Here is a 22441-nt window from a genome sequence, read left to right as displayed (position 1 = left end):
TTCCCCCTCCTCGGAAGACCCGCCCTCTCTCTCTCCCTCCGCCTAATCAGAGATCTCTCTCTCTCTCTCTTCTTCATTCTGCGCTCTCTCTCTCCCTCTCCCTCTCTCTCTCTGGCTTTCTCTCTACTTCATTCTTCTGAGCTCTCTCTCTCTCTCTCTCTCTCTTCTCGTCTCATCTCTCTCTCCTCTCGTCCTCTCGTCTCTCTCTCTCTCTCATCTCTCTCTCTTCTCTCTCTCTCTCTCATCTCTCTCTCCTCTCTCTCTCTCTCTCTCTTCTCTCTCTCTCTCTCTCTCCTCCATACTCACAGCTGTAGATAACAGCCCAATTACACCTCGCTCAGCATCCCTCCCGGCCTGCGCTCCCAAGCACTCTGAGGCGCGAATATAAAAGAGAGAAGAAGAAGAAAAAAAATTAAAATGCACTTCAAACGTGTGTACAAAATAAATCGGGGAAAAAACATTTCTGCCGGCTTCGCTCTGCTGGCAACGGGCACGTTTCCCCCCGGCGGTGTTAAACGTGAGGCACAGCAAAGTGAAATAAAAGATTAAGAAATACGAGCCCAGAAAGAAGAGAAATTATTTTAATGTGAGGTTGAGGTGGGAGGCCAAAGAAAGAAATCGATATAAAGTATCGGTGAGATTATAGTCAGTCACGCACGAGAGACATTTCCTTGGGATTCTGGGCGGGGGTGGTCTGGAGGAAGGAGTGACAGGTAGGGGCGCCGCGTTCGCTCAGGAACGAAGGCTCGGAAGTCGTACCGACGCCAGAGGAGCTCATTAGCAATCGCCAGGAGAGGAAATCAGTCAGAGTAATGGTATTAACCCCAGAGAGGGAGGTGGGTTTGTGGGTGGGTGGGCTTGGGGTTTTGCTGGGGATTTGATTATTTCCTGCACGGGCCTGGAACACATCGGCACATAAAACATGACATTTGTCGCAATCGAATCACGGGAGACATCGGGTTTGTTTCATCCAATAATGCAAAAAAAATGATGTCAACTTGGAGCTGTCTTTTTTTTTTTTACCAGCCCGTCAAAGACAACCCAGACGGGGCCAACGGGACCCACTACACCTGTCAAAACACACAGACATTCACAGACGTTGAGCCAGGGAACGGGGAATGGGGGCAGAGCGCAATTAGGACAATTATTGGAGGCTATCAAAAAGAAACGTCTGAGTGCAGCCGCGAGAAGGGCGTGGGGGTTCGGGATAGAACCGTCCTCGGCCCAGAGGTAAGCTCTACGGAGGGCCATCTGCATATCAAAGCGTCCTGCTGTCAGGGATCAGTACATACATATGGATCTACGCCGGCTTTAAATAGGCTGGAGGGTTTTTTTCTTAAAGAAAGCATCCCTACTGTAAACAGGCAGACATGTGGAAGGGTTTTACCGGGCCGATGGAAACGGGCAATGTGTGTGACATGAGGGAAAAGAGCGAACAAAATAAGGAAATAAAGACATGGAGGAAGAAAGGTAGGTAGAACGAATGAGAATGAGAGATGGTTCATCCTTCACTCGTCAAAGTACGTTCAAGTTCTCCAACCGACCTATATTGCGATTGGCCTACCAGTTGATTCAAGGCCGATCCTAACCCATAACTTTGTGGACAGTTCATTCATTTGTGAGTGGCTGGAACAGCTGCATCCCACTACTACTTGACTAATTGACGTGGTCCACCACTTCCTTTGTCCTGAGCTGAAAACTAAAAACACCTAGGAAGCAACCGAAGGGTACTATTCCACTATTGTAGATCAGTTGAGTCAAGATATGTGAGTTCGCGTGTGTATATTGTGTGTGTGTGTGTGTGTTTATGTGTGTCTTCGTTGGTATGAGTTATTTGTCTTGTGTGTGCACACGCACATACATGTGTGTGTATGACTCTAATAGTATCACACGCAATAACATGCGTGTGATATTGTGTGAGTTCCCACATGCATTTTGATTGAGGCTTTTTTGATGATCTTGACTGTGTTGTCCAGGGTGCATTGTGGGTAAGTGGGCGCATGCCAGACCCCCAGAGCATGCGGGTGGGTGTGTGAGTGGGTGGGAGTAACAAGGTGGGGTGCGGGTGGTGCGCAGGGATTCATCCCACCGTCACGGTCTGGAGTAAACACACTCCCTCACACCTTAAACCCTGGAGCCGATATGGGGAAAGTCAAAATGACTTCACTAGCCAGGGCTTACAGTTCACATGACGCATGGGAAAAGAGTTGAGTTGTGTACAGAGGAATTCACACACCCATTCTAGAACACAGCATATGCACCCAGACACACAGACACACACACAAAAACACACACACAAACACTCAAACATGTGAGACGTGTGCATTTTAAGGGTTTGAAGGTGCTTGACTCATCATACGTGCTTTTAGGCATGTCGAATTGTTGAATGTGCACACACACAAAACACACACTCTCTTCCTCTTTCTCTCTCTCTCTCTCTCTCTCTCTCTCACTCATACTCACACACACACACACACACACACACACACACACACACACACACACACAACACACACCACACACACACCACACACACACGCACACACCACACACACACACACAGAGCTTGCCGTAGCTTAATGTGGATTGTCTCGTCGGTATGCAGCGGTTGGATAATGTAATAGTAATAAAATCAATGTATCCACATAAAGATTTTAAGAGCTCCGTGGGTGTGTTTCAACCGAGCTTGCAGCATGATCCGCATACTCTCATTTGTGGTCACGGCCACTGGCGCTCCTCAACAGATAACTAAACCCCCGCACCCAAACTGTCTTTCATGTCAGCAGACGGAGAATAAACACATAGAAAGACAACTCTCTGGAATAAAAACGGTGGGTGTTTTATAGCAAACATCTGGACAACGCCGTTCTCTGCAGAGCGATGCATAGGGAAGGAGGGAGGAAAAATGTCACGCTTCTAAGTGCACTGAGTTGGCGAGGAATAGGCCAGGTTGAAGCACGCGGCGAAAGAGGGATTTGGGGATAATTATACATAAGGGGAGGGGCCGAAGATTAGGAGCCAAACGTGAACGTTGTCCTAGTGGGGGTCGAGGGGGGGGCTCAGCTGTTGGCCGCCTTCTGGGCTGGCTTGGGCTCTACCGCCCTGATACCGTCTGGGCTCCGTGCCCAAACAAAGGTGAAGGAGACGTAGCCTGAATACATTGCTCTCTGTGTGTTTGTTTCAGTCAACCCAATTTGCACTCTCCCTTTTTTTTCTGAACGGCTACTTGAAAGAGTGTATTGTTTACTTTACAGCAGCACCAAACACACCGTTCACCCAGACACTGATTCAAACATATGGGCACCTCAACGGCAGTTTCACAGTTCTCCTCAGGTTCATTGGGGGTTTCCCCAGGTACTCCCATTTCCATTACCTAAAATAACGTGTGTCAGCCTCACAGAGCATGTGAGTATACCATGAGCCTGCTCCAGGTACATAAAGGTCAAACATACATTTAGGGCATAAGGCAGACGCTTTTACCCACAACTGTTCAAACATACATTCACAGCGGAGTAAACCACGCAAGGCGACAGCCAGCTCGTCGGGAGCAGTTAGGTGTCTTGCTCAGGGACATCTCTACACTCAGCTAGGAGGATCGAACTAACAACCTTCCGGATACCCGCCACCCGTCAAGCCGCTCTATCTTCTGAGCCAAGCCGACCCTAATAACAGTAGCGTGCCAAGTGTTTGACGCGTGACTTCGCCGATACAGTGTGTTTCTCTTCATAACTTTTGCAAGCTAGGTAGAAGCGAGTGTCTGTCTGCACTTTGGATCTGCACGCGGATCAGGGAGACAACCGTTGCCATCCAGCATTAGGGACGGCCCAGGGACAGCCAGCATCAAAGCAGCGCGGCAGCCTTTGATGTGGGCTAGGTATTTCTTAAAATACTCTGCAATTTAATTCACTTGAAATTGTTGCTTTTAGCAATACGCAAGATGGAATGTGAATTGATACGTGTGAATGTGTGAGCATCATTTCAGCTGCTACAAAGATATTTCTTTGTAACATAGTATCTATACACAGTAGCCGGCCTGTGTGTGTGTGTGTGTGTGTGTGTGTGTGTGTGTTGTGTGTGTGTGTGTGTGTGTGTGGGTGTGTGTGTGTGTGTGTGTGTGTGTGTGTGTATGTGTGTGTGTGTGTATGTGTGTCCATCAGCACAAAACACGTAAACTTCTCCATGAAATGCTTAGCTTGCACTCTTCTCAGCTCCCATCTCCAATGTCCCTTTATCTGTGTTCCCACCCAAGTGCATCGCTAGGCCGTCTGCACGTGTTTTAAGAAATATTCCCCTGGTGAACCACCTTACCCTACTTGTTTTTCATCGACTGCAAAAAGAAAAACACGACCGGATACAAATGGCAGTCCTTCAAATCAGCATCAACGCGTCGCACGGGTGACTTCTGCAGTTCCTCCCTTAACAAGCGACACCAATACGGCTCCTTTGCTTGGAGGGCGAGCAGAAGATAAAAGAAGGCTAATAAAACAGAGTTGGATACTCCGGGGAGAGCCCTATATCTTATTACCAGTGGATCGGTGCAGGCGCTTTCAACAAAGTCAACAATCACAAGCAATTAGGAGCTCGGAGGCCAGGAGACTGCCTGAGAGTGCTTAGTGCTGAACAAACAGTTAACATCTCCTTCCTTCAGAGACCCAGAGCAGCCCAGGAGATGAAACGAGAGAGAAAGAGACTGAGACTGAGAATGGGAGAGGGAGAGGGAGAGAGAGGGAGAGAGACTGAGACTGAGAGAGAGTGAGAGGGAGATAGAGAGGGAGATGGAGAGAAAGAGAGACTGACAAAGGGAGCAGGAGAGAGAGAGAGAGAGAGAGAGAGAGAGAGAGGAGAGGGAGAGGAGAGGGAGAGGGAGAGGGAGAGAGAAGAGAGAGAAGGGAGAGAGAGAGAGAGAGAGGAGGAGAGAGAGAGATTAAGACGCCACCGGCGGCTTCTAATAATTTTTCGATCATCAGCAAAACCAACGCCGGCTCTAATCCAGGGCACACAGACCCCAGCCAGCCGTATACAGGAATGCGCTTCGGAGGAATTCTTATAATTAAACCAACCTACTCAGTAAGACCGTTTCCAACCACAAAAGCCCATTTAGACGGTGAGAAGAAAACGGCGAGTAACTTTTTCCCGCCGTCGCGTCGAACGCTTCTGTGAGAATCCAGTTTAAATGTTTAAACGGCGACGCTTAGGACATGGGGCTATTTGGGGCCAGAGCGCAGAAAATGACGCATAACATCTCAATGCCCAGGGTCCCCGGGCTGACCCACAATTTTTGGGTAATGGTTGTAGCCTGTGCCAGAATTATATAATCATGTTTTCTAGTCGCCCCTTTTTCTTCACAGCCAGGTCACAGAGTCACGTCTCTGAAAGCCATGTCTGTCTCGAAGACATTATAACGCAGAGATACACAATTAGTTGACCTTTCACCCACATTGGGGTTGCTGAGAAATTCTGTCCTCTTTAGTGTTTGTCCCTTGATAAACATTTGGCTAATATTTATTCACACACCGTGCAAGATGCATCTGTTTTTATTGCTTTTGCTTGTATACTGGTTTTGCTCGTAATACTAGCATTGCTAATATAGTTTAACAAAATGGCCAAAAAGAAGAAAGGGCCATCCACCTTATATTAACATAACCTCAGTCAAAGGTATATACCTTCATAGAAACTATCATGATTTGCAGTGCTGGGATTTCTTCTATTTCTTTCACTTTTCAAACTTCTCATGTCACACAGCCCCTTTTAGTGACTTCCCAGAGCCAAAAACGGTTAAAGCAAAGTAATTAGCAATTATTTCAGGGATCAAAGGGTGACTTTGAGAATTAGAAATCAGCCAGTGATATTTGGCAGAAGTTGGAAACACAGACCCTTTTCAAGGACATGGAAGCGGGTCAATTGGCAAACGAGAACTTCGTGACAACGGAGCGCCTAAGACGGTGTGCTTGTGGGTTTGAGGTCGGAGCAGGCTGCTGGCTCACAGGCGGTCAGGTATAAGGCCCAGGCAGAAAGAGGCACCGTTCAGATCGAGTTTAGAAGGATTAGGAACGGGCTGTAGCTTGAGTATCGGGAATCCATTAAGCTGCTATGGTATTTCTTTGGGTTTCCCCCCCCCATGTTTTGCAGGTGTCTTATCTGAGCACTCACCCAGGACTGGTCTGGGCTGAAGGTGTGGACCTGGTCTTCCGGTTCTTCCTCGTGTAAGGCCTGCTGGAACTCGTGCCTCAACCTTTGTATCCGGTCATGGTTGTTGGGAGCCACATGGCTGTGAGGGAGAGAACGAAACAGGGATTATATGACGTTCCATTTCATCACAGATTCACCCACGGTCGAAAAGTACTGTGCATCCTTATGTACGTGAGCTTTGTCTTAATTTATTCAAATTGGAATGAAATTGAATTGAAATGCATTTGAATGTACTGTTAGTATAGCTACACTTATTTTGATTAAATAATGTATATTCTACATATGCTACATATTATGCATAATATAAATGTTGATTACTGAACACTGCATATGAAATAGATCACTGGGTCACACCACAAAACTATCCCAGAAATCAAACCGATCTGGATACTCAATCAATTGTGATATTTATTCCATTTAACTGCACAATATCCTTTCAATTTCACTCTCTCTTCCTCTACCTTAACTTATCCAGGGGAAGGGAAAAGAACGGTCCCCCGTGCCCCATTGTGAGTGATGCATGTCTGCTTTAGACGGCAGAAAGAGTATAGGCCTCTTTAGGGCACACAGTCATTAAACACTGCACTGTGGAAAACCTTCATTTACATCCCCTTCATTACATCGCTTTGAGGTGCATGTCAATAGAAATCAATAGTCTTCCTTCAGACTAATCAACCCGCTCTTTTATCACCGGCAACCGAGGCGGCGCACGACAGAAAGCATAATTGTGATGGGACAAGCGGGCCCGATAATAAGCTGGCGTTTATGCACACCACGAGGGGGATACTGAAGGTTAAGCCGGCCAGGGAATGTTTATGCTCGAGGGCCGGGGAGGAAGGGAGGGAGGGAGGGAGGCCGGGGTGGATGGATGGTTGGATGGGTGGAGCGGTCAATGAATGGACGGAAGAGTTGAATGCACAAAGAGCAGAGGGGCTAGAAAAGTCAGTCCATGAGAATCACTGACAACGACAGAGAGAGCCCAACAACAACAACAACAACAACAAAAGCACGGGTGAAGAGGGTGGTGCGATGAGTGTCGCCGCTGACGGACGGAGGGGCTGAGCGACGGACTGACACTTTCAAAGGGAACCACTTGACCACGCAGGTAGCTGTCACCCGTCCACTCTCTCCCTGGTCTGAGTGGCACTCGAAGGGTGGTCTATCTGGGGGAGGGGGGGGGGGGGGCATTGAAGAGATCGTTTTATTTCAGCCTCAGCGATTCTAGCCACTATTCCGTTGATAATTGCACATCAGAGCGAGCACGTCGTCGTGACGATAATGGCATCAGGACAGCCTGCCAATCAACCTTTGTTGAGAGCGCACTAAACAGCGCCTCATCAGCGTCGGGCCCGCGTCCAGGGCGACCGTCCCCAGAGCGAGCCAATCATGTCCAGCCGAGCAGAGGCGTCGGCGGGACATGATTGTCCTGTTATCCATATGGCCCACATCAGAATCAATTGTGTTAGTTATACTCCATTTGATGGCCTAAACTTTATGTGCGTGGGAGCGGGGGGAGCTTACATTACGGGCCTGATGGTGGATGTGGACGATTAAGTGGCTCACTGGCGTGTGGGGTGGGTTATGCTTTTTAGGGCCGGGGTCCAACGGTGCAGGCCTATTACCGTTCATTGCAAAATCAATTTCACATTTCCTGTTTGCACGGAGTGTCTTAAAGACCATATGGTTCATTAGAGGAACACATTTACTCAACTGCGGCCCATAAAGGATGGCACTTTATATCACAGACATCGCATCAATGGCCTGATGGCTCATTTCTAGTAGAACAGTGTGATGGGGTTACGCCATTGTGTGTCAAAAGAGCAGTTATTTCAAATCTCCATGAACCTGTGTTTTGTTGAAACTAAGCATTTTTCAAAGCTTACTGGTGTCAAAATATGCAATTTTAAACATTGAAATGGAGGGGTGTGAAAAAAACCTTTGCAGTAACGTCATGCAGTATATAGTATAGTATAGTATAGTATAGTATAGTATAGTATACAGACACACCCAAAATGTTCATATGAAAAAGACAGCAAAAGACCAGAGGTGGTGAACAGATTTCTTCCACAGGAATGTGTCCTTTTAGAACCATCATAACTATAACTGTGAGGCTTGGACAAAAAGATCACAGATCCAGCCAAGGCTGAGAAAGCTCAGTTCCTCAGACCTTTCCAGCCAAGGACCTAGAAGTTAACCTCGAACAAACAGACCCGTAAATTTCCCCGCCATTCTATCCCCAGAGAGGCTCCCTCCTACATCCAGCTGGGGAGCCAGGGAGAGGGGCCGCAACCTGGGCTATAAACAAGTCCATGCGACACCATATACACTCGGCCACATACTGAGACCTTTGGGCCCACTCCTGGCCGACCGAGTATCAATCTGAGGGGGAGAGAGAGAGAGAGAGCGAGGGGGGGGGAAGGACAGAAGAAAGAGAGGGAAAGGGAGAGCGGGGCTCTTGGGTAATGTAATCAAATATCTACTTCAGAGGGCCGGAGGGGGGCTCCGGGTGCAACGGAGGGCGATGGAAGTTGTTTGGAGACAAGATCTTCCAGTAAATTAAAGAAACGGGGCCTCAACATATTTATCCAAGTGCCACAAATGGAAACTGCATCAGGTTTGCGGGAGGGAGGGGTAAAGGCTTTTGGTGGGAATTGAACGAGGGCTGGATTCGTCTCGGCTGGATCAAAGCGGGGCCTTTTTGCGCCTATTTGGAGGGGCTCTACAACCCCAATCACCCCCCCCCCCCCTCCCACGCCTAGAACATTCACTCCTCCCACTCGACCACACAACAGCAGTACAAAGTCCATGGGTTTCTTGGAGGGGGGGGGGGGGCACTATGATAAACTGGAAGGACAAAGACATTCAAATGGATAGAAATGGAAGGCTTGGGGCCGAGGACCCAGTTGGGCGGGGATGGGGGGGGGAGGGGGGGGGCATATTCCCATCCCATCAGTCCTAACCGCTGCCCAGGCAGACGGCCTCATCTCCCTACACAAACAGTACGGACGCAGGCGCCCGCGACGGGAGAACAAATCCATCGGTTAACGAAATTCCTCCGGCGCCGGGGCAGGCGGTGTCAAACCCCGCCGCGCATAAATCCTCACGTGAACGCATCAAAGTCAATAATGGGCTGGCGGAACAAGGGCTTAACAGAAGAGAGATGGGAGTAAAAAGGGAGGGAGCGCTTGGTTGCCGTCTGACAGTGGGTGTGGTGGGTCAACAGACCGCCCTGGCAATTAGGCAGATGAATGTGTCCCGTGGCCCTGGGATGAGTGCGTGGATAGGGGGAATCTGAATGAGGGCCGCTCATCAGTACACGACCGGCCCTGTGTTTGTGCACGAGGAGGGAAAGGTCAGATTTTTGTGGGAGTGCACTCAGGGGCACTGGGGGGGCGGTCCGCATCCCGATCGTGCGTGCGCGGACAGGTGCTGGTAATCCGAAGGTCGGCCTTTTGAAACGGGAGTCAATGGAAAAAAGGGAACTGGGCAATTAAAGTGCATGGGAGGAGATAAAGTATCCATATGCCTTGGCATTTTGCAGTCAGCATCTCCATTCTCCACCGTATAATAATGACATTTGCTCAATATTCATCTGTGTTCCCCGGCTTTGAAATGTCAAAGCCGAAAGCCTCGCGGTTTGTCCACATCTCCTGCATAACCCATGCAAACACATTTGAGTAAACACGACCGGAAAGCACCCCTCACAGTAGAAAATGGTTTTCCAAAGAAAAATCTTGAAGACGCTGGCACACGCACGCGCACGCGCACACACACACACACACACACACACCACCACAACACACACACACACACACACACACACACACACACACACACACATTTCCTTTCTCCCTCTCTTTCTGCCATAATCTCAGTTTTGCTGTTCTCTGTCTCGCAGTTATGTTAAAAGCCCGGTCTCCATTCAGGTGACTCGGATGGTTGTCGTTGAGAGCTGAAAGCTTAGGCAGAAGGCTTATTTCCAGAGGTGAACCTGTGAATTCACAGGCATGCTGGGTCGAGAACAGGACAGGCCTGTCTGAACAAAAACCCCCCACTCTTACCCTCCTTTCTCCACCACACACTTACGCCCTCAGTTTCTTCAACCTTAAGAAGGTATGCACCTTCTGGAGGTTACACCCACTCCACCGTCAGCAAAGTCACAATGAACCAAATAAAAAATATTAAAAAAAAATATAGAAACAGCAATGCTCTCACAGTGATGAGGTGATCATAATGTCACCACATTATTATACGGCGGGAATTTCTTTTCACAACACATTAAACGGCCAGAGAGGCCAGTGAGAAACATCCCACCGGTGAACAAAAGCCACCGTTCAACAGCGAGCCACGTCTGTCGTCCTTCTGTGTGAGTCGTGGAAGGCCGTGTGGCGTTGCGTGTCCCTGTTTCCACCTGTGGCTTCTGGGTTAGGTGAGGGAGTCGCTGACAGGGGTCATGACCTATGTAAGGCTGCAGTTGAGGTGTGTGGACGCCTGTCTGTGTAATTGTCATCCTTTGATCCCGCCAGGATTTGGCAGATGTCACACGCACACACACACACACACCATTGGGTTTAGGCCAGGATGCAAAGTATGCCCCCCCCACCCCACTCAACCTCAGATGTAGGGGGGATCAAAGCCCAACGGAGTCCTGACATGCCGGTAACACTGCAACCCAGGCCAATTGGAGAAGTAATCCAATCATGAGAGTGGGTAGTGGGGTCATGTGACCACTTCTGAGGTCAAAAAGGTCAGCTCCAGCCAATCAGGGTGAAAGGTGGAGAGAGTGATTTGTTAATAATCCTGCAGGGTCCAATATCACTAACCAAAGTTTGACACTGAGTAGTCTGAAAGTTGACTAGGCACTATGAGTGCGCCCCAGATACACTCCTTTCCTTTTTCCAATGGAAATGGCACAAAATGGTTATGGCTTCAGTGTGTTTTGAAAATCTGATCAGAGGGGCTGTTATTTCTTATCGGATCACTGTCAAATAAAAATTCGAACAGATTATCCCAATTTTTCACTCGGGCGCCGGTATCTCCATTCGCCAGATGAAGGGGCAGACTTCTTAAGCTAGCCCCTTTGGCAAACTTGCGTCAAGTCAAAGGCTCAGCTCATATTTATTCCTCAGCCCCCTAGACTTTCATTTATTTCAAAGGCAGAGGATGAGTTGTTTCTTTTTTCAGCAGGGAGATGGACAGCCTTTGGGACCAACAGAGATATAGGGAGAGATTAGATCTGCATTACCGCTGGTCATTTCTTTGGGGAAGGGGGATAAAGATAAAGCATTTCAAAAAAGAAAACACATCTTCGCAGGAAATCAACATACACGCACGTCACACACACACACACACGTCACACACACACAAACACACACAGACACACACACACACACCAGCCAGTCTGAGATTCAGGTTTTGCACCAATCAAACCGAACAGCTCTATGTGGTCATGAAGTAGACAGCCACCAAACCACTTCCTATACATCTCTTTCCAATTGTATCTCACTTCCTATATTGTGTCTTACTTTCAGCTCCATTTCCTCTTGCTATATCTGTATCATTACCTGGCGTTGTCTTCCATAGTGTCATGCATGTCATGGCTCAGTTCCTTTCTGTAGCGATGGTGGGGAGGAAATGAACCCCCCCCCCCACCACCACCACCACCACTCTAGTATACTGCGGAGGGACAGCTGCATGCAGGCAGGACAAAAGGCCTGTAATACCCTGGATTTCTCAGGCACTTGCTTCGCCAATGTCTCTCCAGGGCTGATGCACCCGACACTGGCGCCTGGCCAGCTATAGGCCTCGCCACTTCACAGGCACAGTTGTTTAGCAGATGATTGTGTGCTTCTGTTCATGTGTGAGTGTGTCTGTGTATCTGAGTGTTTGTGTGTGAGTGTACGTTTATTTGTATGCGTGTGCATGAATGTGTATGTATCTGAGTGTGTTTGTGAGTTTGTGAGTGTGTGTGTAATGTGTGTCCGGGGCACTGTGGCTGCCTTCAGACTCTCAAACAGTCTGTAAGGGGCCGCAGTGTCCTGGGAGACTCCCTCCCCCCCCCTGTCTTCTCTAGTGGCTGCCCGGGCCCCAGCGCAGCGTGACCAGGGAGCATGGAGCTGTGATTAAGCAGGGGTAGGCGGAGGGCGCCTGTGGAGCGAGTCCCTTCTGGCAGGCGCTCCGACGAGGACAGAGCCCGGAGTGACTGCATTCTTTTTGCACACTGACGATAAGAAGCCTAAAAACTCCCCCCCCCCCCAACACACACTACCCTGAAGCTCAGCTCTCCCCGGGGGGGGGGCCTGAGAATGGAGCCCTGAACAAGGGAGCCAGACAGCTGAGCGAAGCCATCTCCTCGTCGCCATCCCTGGAGACGCGTAACCCTGGACACATCCTATTTGCAGTGACGGCGCCCCTTTCCACCAACAGCAACGGCGTCGTCACACAGGGGACACGTGTTTATTTATAAAAGTGTTTGCCCTTTTTTTGCCTGTATTTTGCTCGCACGCCAGCCTCTGTCGCCCGGTGTTGCATTGACTTTCATCCTTTTTGGTGCCCTCCTCGAGGGAACATTGCCACATTTTGGCAATGTTCATTACAGCAGTCTACATGGGAAGACGACTCGCCGATACCTGCTATCCGTTCTGTCCTCTCATAGGGACATGTTTTATCGATATACTCACAGTAGATATAAATAGCAGAAGAGATGAAAGGCTTTTTCCTGCGTCTAGGTGTGTGACACATGCAAGCCTAAGAGCGAACAGGTGTGATCTTTCTCAAGCAGAGCCACGAAAAGAACTGCGGGTGTTTGGCGAAGGAAAACAACCACCAGAGAACACTTTCACCTTCAAACGCAAGGCGAAGTGACGTGAGTGACGGAGCCTGAATCACCAGGCTTAGAGGCCAGCGAGAGCGCTCAAGGCAGTGGCTCAGTAGAGACAGTCCAGACAGACAGGACCTTCCAGTTAAAAAAAAATAAAAGACATTCCAGCAATCAGGTGCAACCCGGAGATTGATCAATTATTCAGCTGATCCTGGGAGGCAGGCAGCAGCTGCTCTCAACTCGAAGGACAGGCAGGAGGTCATACTGCCGGTCAGTTCCATGTGAAAACAAGATGTACTTTTACCACAAAAACAAACTACATCCATTCTTTGTTCTGCCGTTGAACGCTATTCTTTGTTGCATTTGACTGACGAATATACCTTCGGTTTTGTCGCTTAATTTGATACCAACTGATTTTGTTTTGTGTAAATTAAAGCCTAAGTGTCCTTTTTTAATTATACTGTAATTTATTTGGTCCTACCCACAAAATCACGTTCTACATTCATGACAGGGGGAGTCTGGATGACTGCGGCAGACAGTTTGCTATTAATTGTAAACGGCATTGAAAGTCGTTGATATAACAAATGTCCCATGATTGTGTTAGCCACGTCTGCAAAAATATGTCACATCCAATGCTGTGTAACTTGAGTTGAATGAAACGTTGGCAGACACTCTCCCAGGCATGCCTTTGCTAGTAATGTAATCGCAAGGGCCGATCGACCAATGTCATGGATCCCTCTGGAAACTTAAAGACTACTGATGAACATTGCGGCAGCTTTCCTATAGGTTATCTTGAGTGAAGAAAGAAAGAAAGGTTTTGATCGACGGCTGCAACCACCATAAAGAAGTCTATTAACTTTGATGCTAAGGCCGATAATCCCAAAGCATTGATTCAGAGGCACTGGATCACCCTCAAGTAGTCGTTTGGAGTGTAGCAAGGACTTCTAAATGTCTTAGCAAGGAAAAAAATACACGATTCAACTTTAGTGTGCAACTTCAAATGCAACTAGACACAATACAATTTTAACCAGTCACACCTGCACTTTAAATAAATGTACAAATCAACTAATGCACCTAACTCTCCACTTATACAAGCTTGGTTAAAATAATATAATAATAATATAAAGTTGACCTCAGTTCTAACTAACTTATGAAATGGTCAGCCCTTGCAGCTGTTAAGGTTCTATCTGACTAGTTCAATTTCAGCAGCGGACAGTAAGTGAAGCAGTGAAGTGCCAGACCTAATAGAGGTGTAAAGGCCACAGGGTGAAGTAACAACCTAATCAGCCTGGCTCCTATTATATAAGACCATCCACCTCTAAAGACTGCATTTCTGACATGTCCCTTCACCATCAAAGCCTAAGAGAATAGCAAGATGGCTATGTGGCGCTATGTGATGCTGGCTTTCCACATTCTCTTTTATGGATTCTGAGGACCACATATTTGGCCTTAGTATAGGCTGGCTCCCTGAAGTATGTCATCCATTGCTGCCTTTCGCATTAGAAGACCTCAAATGAAAGTGCCCAATGCCCATTTAGAATGGTATTTTCAAATACAGGAATTTTCTCATATTGTTGTTCTTGAGGTACTTCTGCAAATGCTAGAGACAGACGGGGAGAGGGAGATGCCGGAAGGGGGTTAGGCTAGACAACCATCAGCACTTAGACAACGAGGAGCCCGGCAGATCTGGAGACGAGTGGGTCCAGCCAAGTGTGGATGCCTTAAAGCCCTTGGAGCAAAATTGACCCAGAGACTGAAAGTTAACAACCTTCTTAATGAGAGTGAGTAAACCTACAGGAGAGAGAGAGAGCAAGAGAGAGAAATAAAGAGAGAAAGAGAGAGCAAAAACACTGATGATGAGTCAAAATGCCAGCGTAATGGATTTTGCATGCTTTAGAGATTTGAAAGAGGATGGCAAAGTGAGTTCTGTACCCAGTTATTTTTTCGTAGGACGTGAACCCGATCCCAGAATGAATTGGAATCGTTTCCAAGCAGCCAATTGTAACTGAGATAACGATACGCCTGTGTGACCCCTACAAAACTATTCTCACATACCTGACATCTTGATATGCCAGCTACCTTGGCGCAGTCACACTCCAATCCCCTTAGAAATACATTTGCAGAAAAATACATATTTTTTTACCAGGTGCATGCAGGCAGCTTATTTGCAAGCCCCATATTTGTCAAGAAGTACAGAATGCCACACAGCTAGCACAGTAGCTGTGGAACCAGAGAGGCAGAATCCATTCACACATAGGACTATGGGTGGGCTCAGGCTGAAATGGAAAGAATGTGATGGAAATCACACCCAAGGACACAGCACATTCGCCACGCTGGAGTTAAAGCCAACGACCATCCGAGTTAAATTCAGCTTTTTATTTGTATCCTTGCTCTCCACTGAGCCATTCTTTATTCTCAAAGACTTCCCAGTGAGGTTAAGGTTTTAAATCGCCGCTGATTGACCATGATTTAGTGTTTTGTTTTTACCTTGAGTAGAACAAATGGAATAATCTTTGGTTTATGTCCAGAGATGAAAAAAGCAATCAGCTTATAAAACGCTGTTGAGGACCTCAGCCAGCTGCACATTCCGCTCTGAGCCATTTCCTGTTTGAGCGCTTTGCCATAGAGACGCCCTTTCAGAGCCCACCTTAGCCCGACGGCCAGCGGGCCATGGCGGTGACGACAAGACATGACACATGCTTTCGGTTATGCATGATTTGACAAATGGTCCGTGGATTATATTTGGATTAGCCCATTTGGACCTCTCGTTCCTTGAGCGTAGCATTAGAGCTTACGATACAACAACCCAATTCATCCCCATAAGCAGCTAACAAGCCACACAGACATTCCGCCGTTTTCCAGCTAGCCCAGGCCTCCCCCTGGACCCTTCCCGGAGAGGCCCCCACCTGTAGGCCAGTCTAATTTGCCCGGGCGCGAACGTCACACTGCGATGACGGCCGACAGTCGCGCATTACATTCGTAAATGTCACTGTCTGCCTGCCCGGCGGGGGAGCGTTTTAATATTTCAAACCAAGCCAGGCCCTGCCAATCGAGGCCACGAGCGGCATGCCCCCGGCCTGCTCGCCCGACCCCCTGCTCCGTAACTACTTCCTCTATACATAATTAAAGAGAGGCACAGCGGGGGAGGCTGTCAGATAGAGCCGGGCGAAGACACAGGGACACTTTAAACAATAACAATATTGATAGCGGGAGTAATAAGGCGGAATTAAAAAGATGGAGCCCAAATGATTTTTTTTTTCATTCGCAACTGCTGCAGCTGGTCCCAGCTTTAAGAGCAGAACAGAGGGGAGGGGGGAGGGGCTGGGAGGTTGAAGGGGGAATGGGATGACTTGAGGAGAAGGACTTGTAAATGGGAGAGGAGGCGCAAGCACGCACGCACGCACGCACGCACGCACACACACACACACACACACACACACAGCCCGTATGCTGGATGAATTGCCTCTCGTCTTTCCATTACTGGATGAGGACCCAGAGGTCTCTTCTGGGACCCAGGGAAGAGTGAATGGGGGGGGGTCAGAGGTTGTGACCCTTGATAATGGCCACGTAGAGGCACGGGGGCATAAAGCCCCCCCCCCTTCACCGTCCCTGGCCGGGAGCGTCGTTTCAATTAGGTTATCAGTGTTGTGTAATAATCAATGGACAGGTCAGGAGGTTGGCGAATGCTGACAGATGGAGAAGTACGGAAGAGCAGGGTTAAACAGAAAAAAAAATTACAGGATCAATGGCCCCACGACATGCAACGCTGCGTCCAGCGCTTGTTTTCTGCTCACCCTGCCTGAGGAGAGAATCAGTTACCTAAGCACCCACCAATTAGGCTTTCGACATGTAAAGTGCAGAGAAAAAGTCCCAGTTTTACCCCAGCCTAAAGCTGAGGTAAACACCGTGCGAGGCAATAAGCCGCAACAATTACGCAGCGATTGTTTTGATCGCATCTATTCCAAAGGCTTAATATTATACCACGACGCTAAGTCTGCGGCTGCGTCTGCGACGTCAGCGCTGCGGACAAATTCATTTTCAAAGCCGTGGAAACCGACCAAAACAAAAGGGCGCAATCCCTTCGCATCACTCCATCGACCCGGTCAAGAGCCTTACATATGTTAATGCCCCCCTTCATCCCGTGACCCGGGCCTTCACCACATCATTATCAACCGCAGGAGACATTGTGTCAGCCTGTCACCGCGGTGATCAATCGATGGCGTTCCCTTCCAGCCTCCGCGAGGCCGCTGCCGCCGTCGCCTAAAACTGCCACCGTCGCGGTAAAAGCGCCTTCAGGTCGTCAATCGGATTAATGCGTGCTCACATCCATCATCTTGCATCGGACGTCCATCAATCAATCACAAGGCATACTGTGACACGTATAAGGCCAGCACCTAACGCTCCCCCCCCACAACCCCAGCTGTGATCATGATGCCAATTATCAACACGACTCTAGTTCTCCATGTGACCGACATGCTAATCAGCGATGCTGGCTCGTCAACAAGACCAGCCTGGGTATGGGTCCATCGGGCCCAGGCAGGGTCCAGGGTAATTATTTAGTTTTAATGTTAATTGGCTATCCAGTGGGTGATGTAACTACGTTGGATATGGTGTTATTTTTAAGAAGGGGGCCAAGGTCACCTTAGCGCATACATGCTGATGACCACAAACATAAAACTTTATTTTACTTTAGTTACTGAATAAAAGATGGATACACTTTAGTTATTTCTATGTCCCGGTAAGTAACCAGAACCCTAAAAATATATACTCTACAAAGCCGAGATCAAAGGACATAAGGGATGAAACAGTGCATGTGTGAGGCTAGCTAAAATGAGGTTGACCCTAGAGATTTTTAACAATCAAGGTTAGGAATTTCATGAAACTTTGATTTCACAACAGACTGCAAACCTCAAGGAAGATCACAACTAAACACAAAATTCTAACTCACAACTAAATGGTTGACATCCTACCAGTGTGTCACAAGTACCTCTCCCTCTCTCTCTCTCTCCCTCTCTCTTTATCTGTCCCTCTCTGTCTCTCTGTCTGCATGTGACTATGAGGGGCTTTTACTTTCAGAAATGACTTGTTATCACAAACCAGATCATGGTGTAATCTCTCCTAATCCTTTAACTAGATCTGAGTCTTTCAAAACGTAGCAGGAAGAGAGACAGAGCAAAGGAGAGCGACTGAGAGACAAAGAGAGAGGGAGATGGATATTTTTTTTTGAGAAAATAAAGTAAATAGGATGAATTGATAAAATGAAAGGCTGGGTACTGGAGGGTAAGGTAACCTCAAACTCGGAGCATATGAGAAGTTCCATTCATTTTCCTGAATCGCAAATCAATCCCTTTAATAAACTTGCTACCCTTACACACTCTGGGGATTTTACTTTTGAAATATTGAACGACGAGTGCCCAGGGAACCCTGAAGTTCTGCTTAAGATGGCCGTCACGGTTGGCAGGCGGATGAAATGAAAGACGTTGTCTCGATCACTTTCTATTCCTGTGTCAGTCGCGAGCTCTCTCTCTATTCATAGTCCTATCTGGATGCCGGTCCTGGTACATAGGGGAACACAGGAGCTGGGTCAAATACAGAGAGGCACTGTAGACGTGTGGCATCTTGGAGACGGACCAGGTGCGGCGGGGAAATCTGTCGACACCCTAAAATAAGCTCTGAACATGAACGTGAATGGTCAATGTTGAAGGACATATATTGACAAATAATAATACAATATATTCCTCGTCTTCAACATCACTCAAGAAACATATTTATTATTAACATGATACAGATGTACTATCCAAGGTGTAGAAAGAGAGCCAAATCGGAGAACCATGGACTAACAATCAAGTGCATTTGGCAACTATGAGTCTCTTAAAAAGTGTTTCAGGGCCTTCTGAACCAAATACAGATAGAGTACAAACACCACATGCTCTGACAGAACACTGTCACCTTCAGGGGGTAGGGGGGGGAGAACTCTCTCTCTCTCTCTCTCTCTCTCTCTCTCTCTCTCTCTCTCTCTCTCTCTCTCTCTCTCTCTCTCTCTCTCTCTCTCTCTCTCTCTCTCTCTCTCTCTCTCTCTCTCTCTCTCTCTCTCTCTCTCTCTCTCTCTCTCTCTCTCCCTCCCTCCTCCTCCCTCCCTCCAAGCCCAGACAAGCCTCAGAGGATTAAGAGGCGATAGCCCTGACCTCTCTGCTGAATGGAGCCCAAGCCGGCGTGGGGCGGCCCACAGATGGCTGCCGTGGTAGGCCATGTGTGAACGGATGCGCCACTGACTTGAAACCAAATTAAGATAGCCCTCTCGGCCCAGCCGCGGTCGACGCGCACACGCACACGCACACACACATACACACAAACAAACACAATCTTTCTCAGACCTTAAAACCCCAACACACGCACACAAACAAACCTGCCATCGAACAAATCCATAAACATGCACACACACACACATACACACACACATCTCAAACCTAAACACACGCACACAAACTTTCTCAGACCTAAACAAACACACACACACACACACACACACACACACACAGTCATGCCCACAAACACAAACACATACATGCACACACACACACACACACACACACACACACACACACACACACACACACACACACACACACACACACACACACACACACACACACACACACACACACACACACACACATTATCAGACCTAAACACATTCTCAGGCCTTAACCCACATACACATTCACATGAGAACATAAGTACGTTTACATAATCTCTTCTTAACAGGCGCACACACACAACACATTCACACGCAGATATCATAGATGTTTATACTTGCCTGGGGCAAGTAAACAGCACAGAAAAACATATTTGTGCAAAAAATTCATCTTAACACCAGTTAATAAACATTGGCACAGTGATCAACACACAAAATCAGCTACTCACACATCCATGCACGAACACACACACACACACACACACCACACACACACAACCACACACACCACACACACAACACACACACACACACACCACAACACACCACACACACACACACCCAGAGCTTATTAAATCCGAACCTCCACCCCCACCCGTATGGAGGAAGGTATGGTGTATAGGGTCGGGGGTGGAGGGATCTGTGGGAACAAAAGCATTTGGGGAGTGGGCCCCTTAATTAAAGGCCCTGTGTTTGGGGCCACTCAATAGGGCTTGGGACAATAGGGGTATTTGGTAATGCTAAACCTGCTGAGTTAACAGATCTCCCCCAGGTAGGAGAAAACACACACGCATTCACACATACGCGCAGTGTCACTCACACACCGGTGCACACACACACACAAGCACTGTCTCCCATTCCCCCCCCTCTCTCCCCCTCTCCCTCCCCCTCCCTCCCCCTCTCCCTCTCTCTCCCTCTATGAAACCTAATAATGATTAATCGTTGAAGGGCTAGTGCATTCAAATTAAACGGTAACCAGCTCTGTTGCCGACCATTCCTGGTGGACACTGACGCTAACCATGAAGCATACATTTAATCAGCAGATTTTATACTGGAACTCTATAGGTCCAATAGTCCAATTATTCAGCGTGTGCTCTGTAGGTCTGTAAGCTATAGCTAGAAGTGTCAAACCAGCGTGTGCGGGCAGACTGTTATGTGAGCACCGCCAGGCAGCCTAAGTGTGAAGGACAGTGCCTATAAATAAACTGTGTTGCTGATTGTGACCATATGACCACCATGAGAAGTGACAGCTTTCTCTGTCAGTGCGCTTGACAGGCTTAGGAGTGACTCTGCATGCCTGGCAAATTGGATCGGGACGGTCAGAAACAGTGACCCAGCTCTCTCCCTCCCTCCCTCCCCCCTCCTACCGTTCCATCCTTTCTTCCTCTTCTTATCCTCCAGCTCTCCTCCTCTCCTGACCTCTCTCCCCCTCTCTCTGTCAATCTCTAGTTTCATTTTAAAGTGAATGACGTGCTCCTGTTGGCGGCAACACACATTTCCACTTCTCGCTATAGAAAATGTTAGAGTGTGAGGAGAGCGGACGGGACCGGCCGAGCGGGGATATCGATAAAATCATGGGTGTGCGGGTTTAAGCCCTTTATCGCTTTGAAACAGCACCTCGACCACCCCTCCCCTCCGCACCCACCCACCCGCCCACCCGCCCACGCGGCGGCGGTACGGGTCACCGCACCGGTCGCCGTGCCGACACAAGAGAAGCTGGCTACCGAATTGGCCCGGGCCTTACTCAACGGCTCGTCGCCACCGACGTTGCGTCATGTCAACACCAGCTCCCATGCGAGCCCACCCAGGCCCTGCGCAAACTCATCAGCCTCAGCGACGGCTTAATGAAAGAAATAATAACGAGTTTGTAAAATTAGGATCTGGGCTTTGATCGGGGTTTGATCAAAAAAACTCCAAGGCGTTCTCAGAATAGATTTAACAGGGTCCTGGCATGCGGGCTAATATGGCGGGAGCTTAACTCGTGCCATACTTGGGTATCTTGTAAAGATTAATGAGAGGGGAGAGAAGAGAGGGAAAGTGGATTGAAGTGTACAAAAAGGGCAGTGAGGGTGCAGGAGGAGGGGCTCTGTGAGCAAAGGCAGCTGCTGGCAGTAAACACCGTGTGCCAATTGGCTCGCACTCACAGATTCCTCATCTCGGAAGAAGGGTGTGGCCAGCATCCCCCTGCCGAATCCATGTGTAAATATAAAATTTTACTTCAAAGTGTCACTCTGAATGGTTTAACAGGAGAGGGACAGCCGCCTCACACAACTTTGCCCGCTCCTTTTAAATCACAGATCAGAGTAGGGTTTTTCATGTGATTTTCTATTAAACGTGAGAGACATCATGATGTCAGAAAACCAGGGATGGGTTGGCATGGGAACAGTTTTATACGATCCAAAACAAAGATATGAGGACCACGTGTAGAACACATCGCACACTCACACGAACACACACACCTCTGGCCTATATGTCTGAATTGACTGAAGACCGTTGGGGAGATTTGCCAATCCCCGGAATAGGATTACATGATGGGATGATAATAACTTGTAAAATATGTGGTTTAACAGGGGGTTTATTCAGTGTGGTTTAGTACATGTGTGTATATGTGTGTCCATTTGGCCTCAGATAGTTTATCCATATAAAATAACACAGAAGTAGGGTATTTTAGCACATAAGCCTGGGTATGTTGAAAGATATTGTTATATTTCCCCTGACTGTTCGAAGCTGTAACGTGGTCATTTTATTTGCAGCAGGGTTCAGGATTCTTTCCTTCACACAGGACTGTTACTATATTTCCCCCGTCGGCGATTCCTCAGGTTAGGAATCACCAATGGCCTCTGGAACAATAACTCAGATCTTGAGGCTTGTGGTTAACGGCAGCTATGTATGATGGTGGGTCGCGACAGATCCAAAATGATGGTGGGTTGCAACAGAAATGATGGTGGGAGAGTAGA

General features: G+C 48.1%; 1 protein-coding gene across 1 annotated transcript in view; it reads right to left on the bottom strand.

Moving 5' to 3' along the window:
• Positions 1-22441, bottom strand: part of pard3aa (par-3 family cell polarity regulator alpha, a) — a 349891-nt gene that overhangs the window by 8549 nt on the left and 318901 nt on the right. The window contains 1 exon segment of the mRNA XM_030349167.1: positions 6151-6268. Coding sequence (XP_030205027.1) covers positions 6151-6268 — 118 coding nt within the window.

This window comes from Gadus morhua, chromosome 23, assembly GCF_902167405.1.
Source record: "Gadus morhua chromosome 23, gadMor3.0, whole genome shotgun sequence".
Lineage (NCBI taxonomy): Eukaryota > Metazoa > Chordata > Actinopteri > Gadiformes > Gadidae > Gadus > Gadus morhua.
Note: the sequence above shows the minus strand (reverse complement) of the source record. Positions and strands in the feature narration are given on the sequence as shown.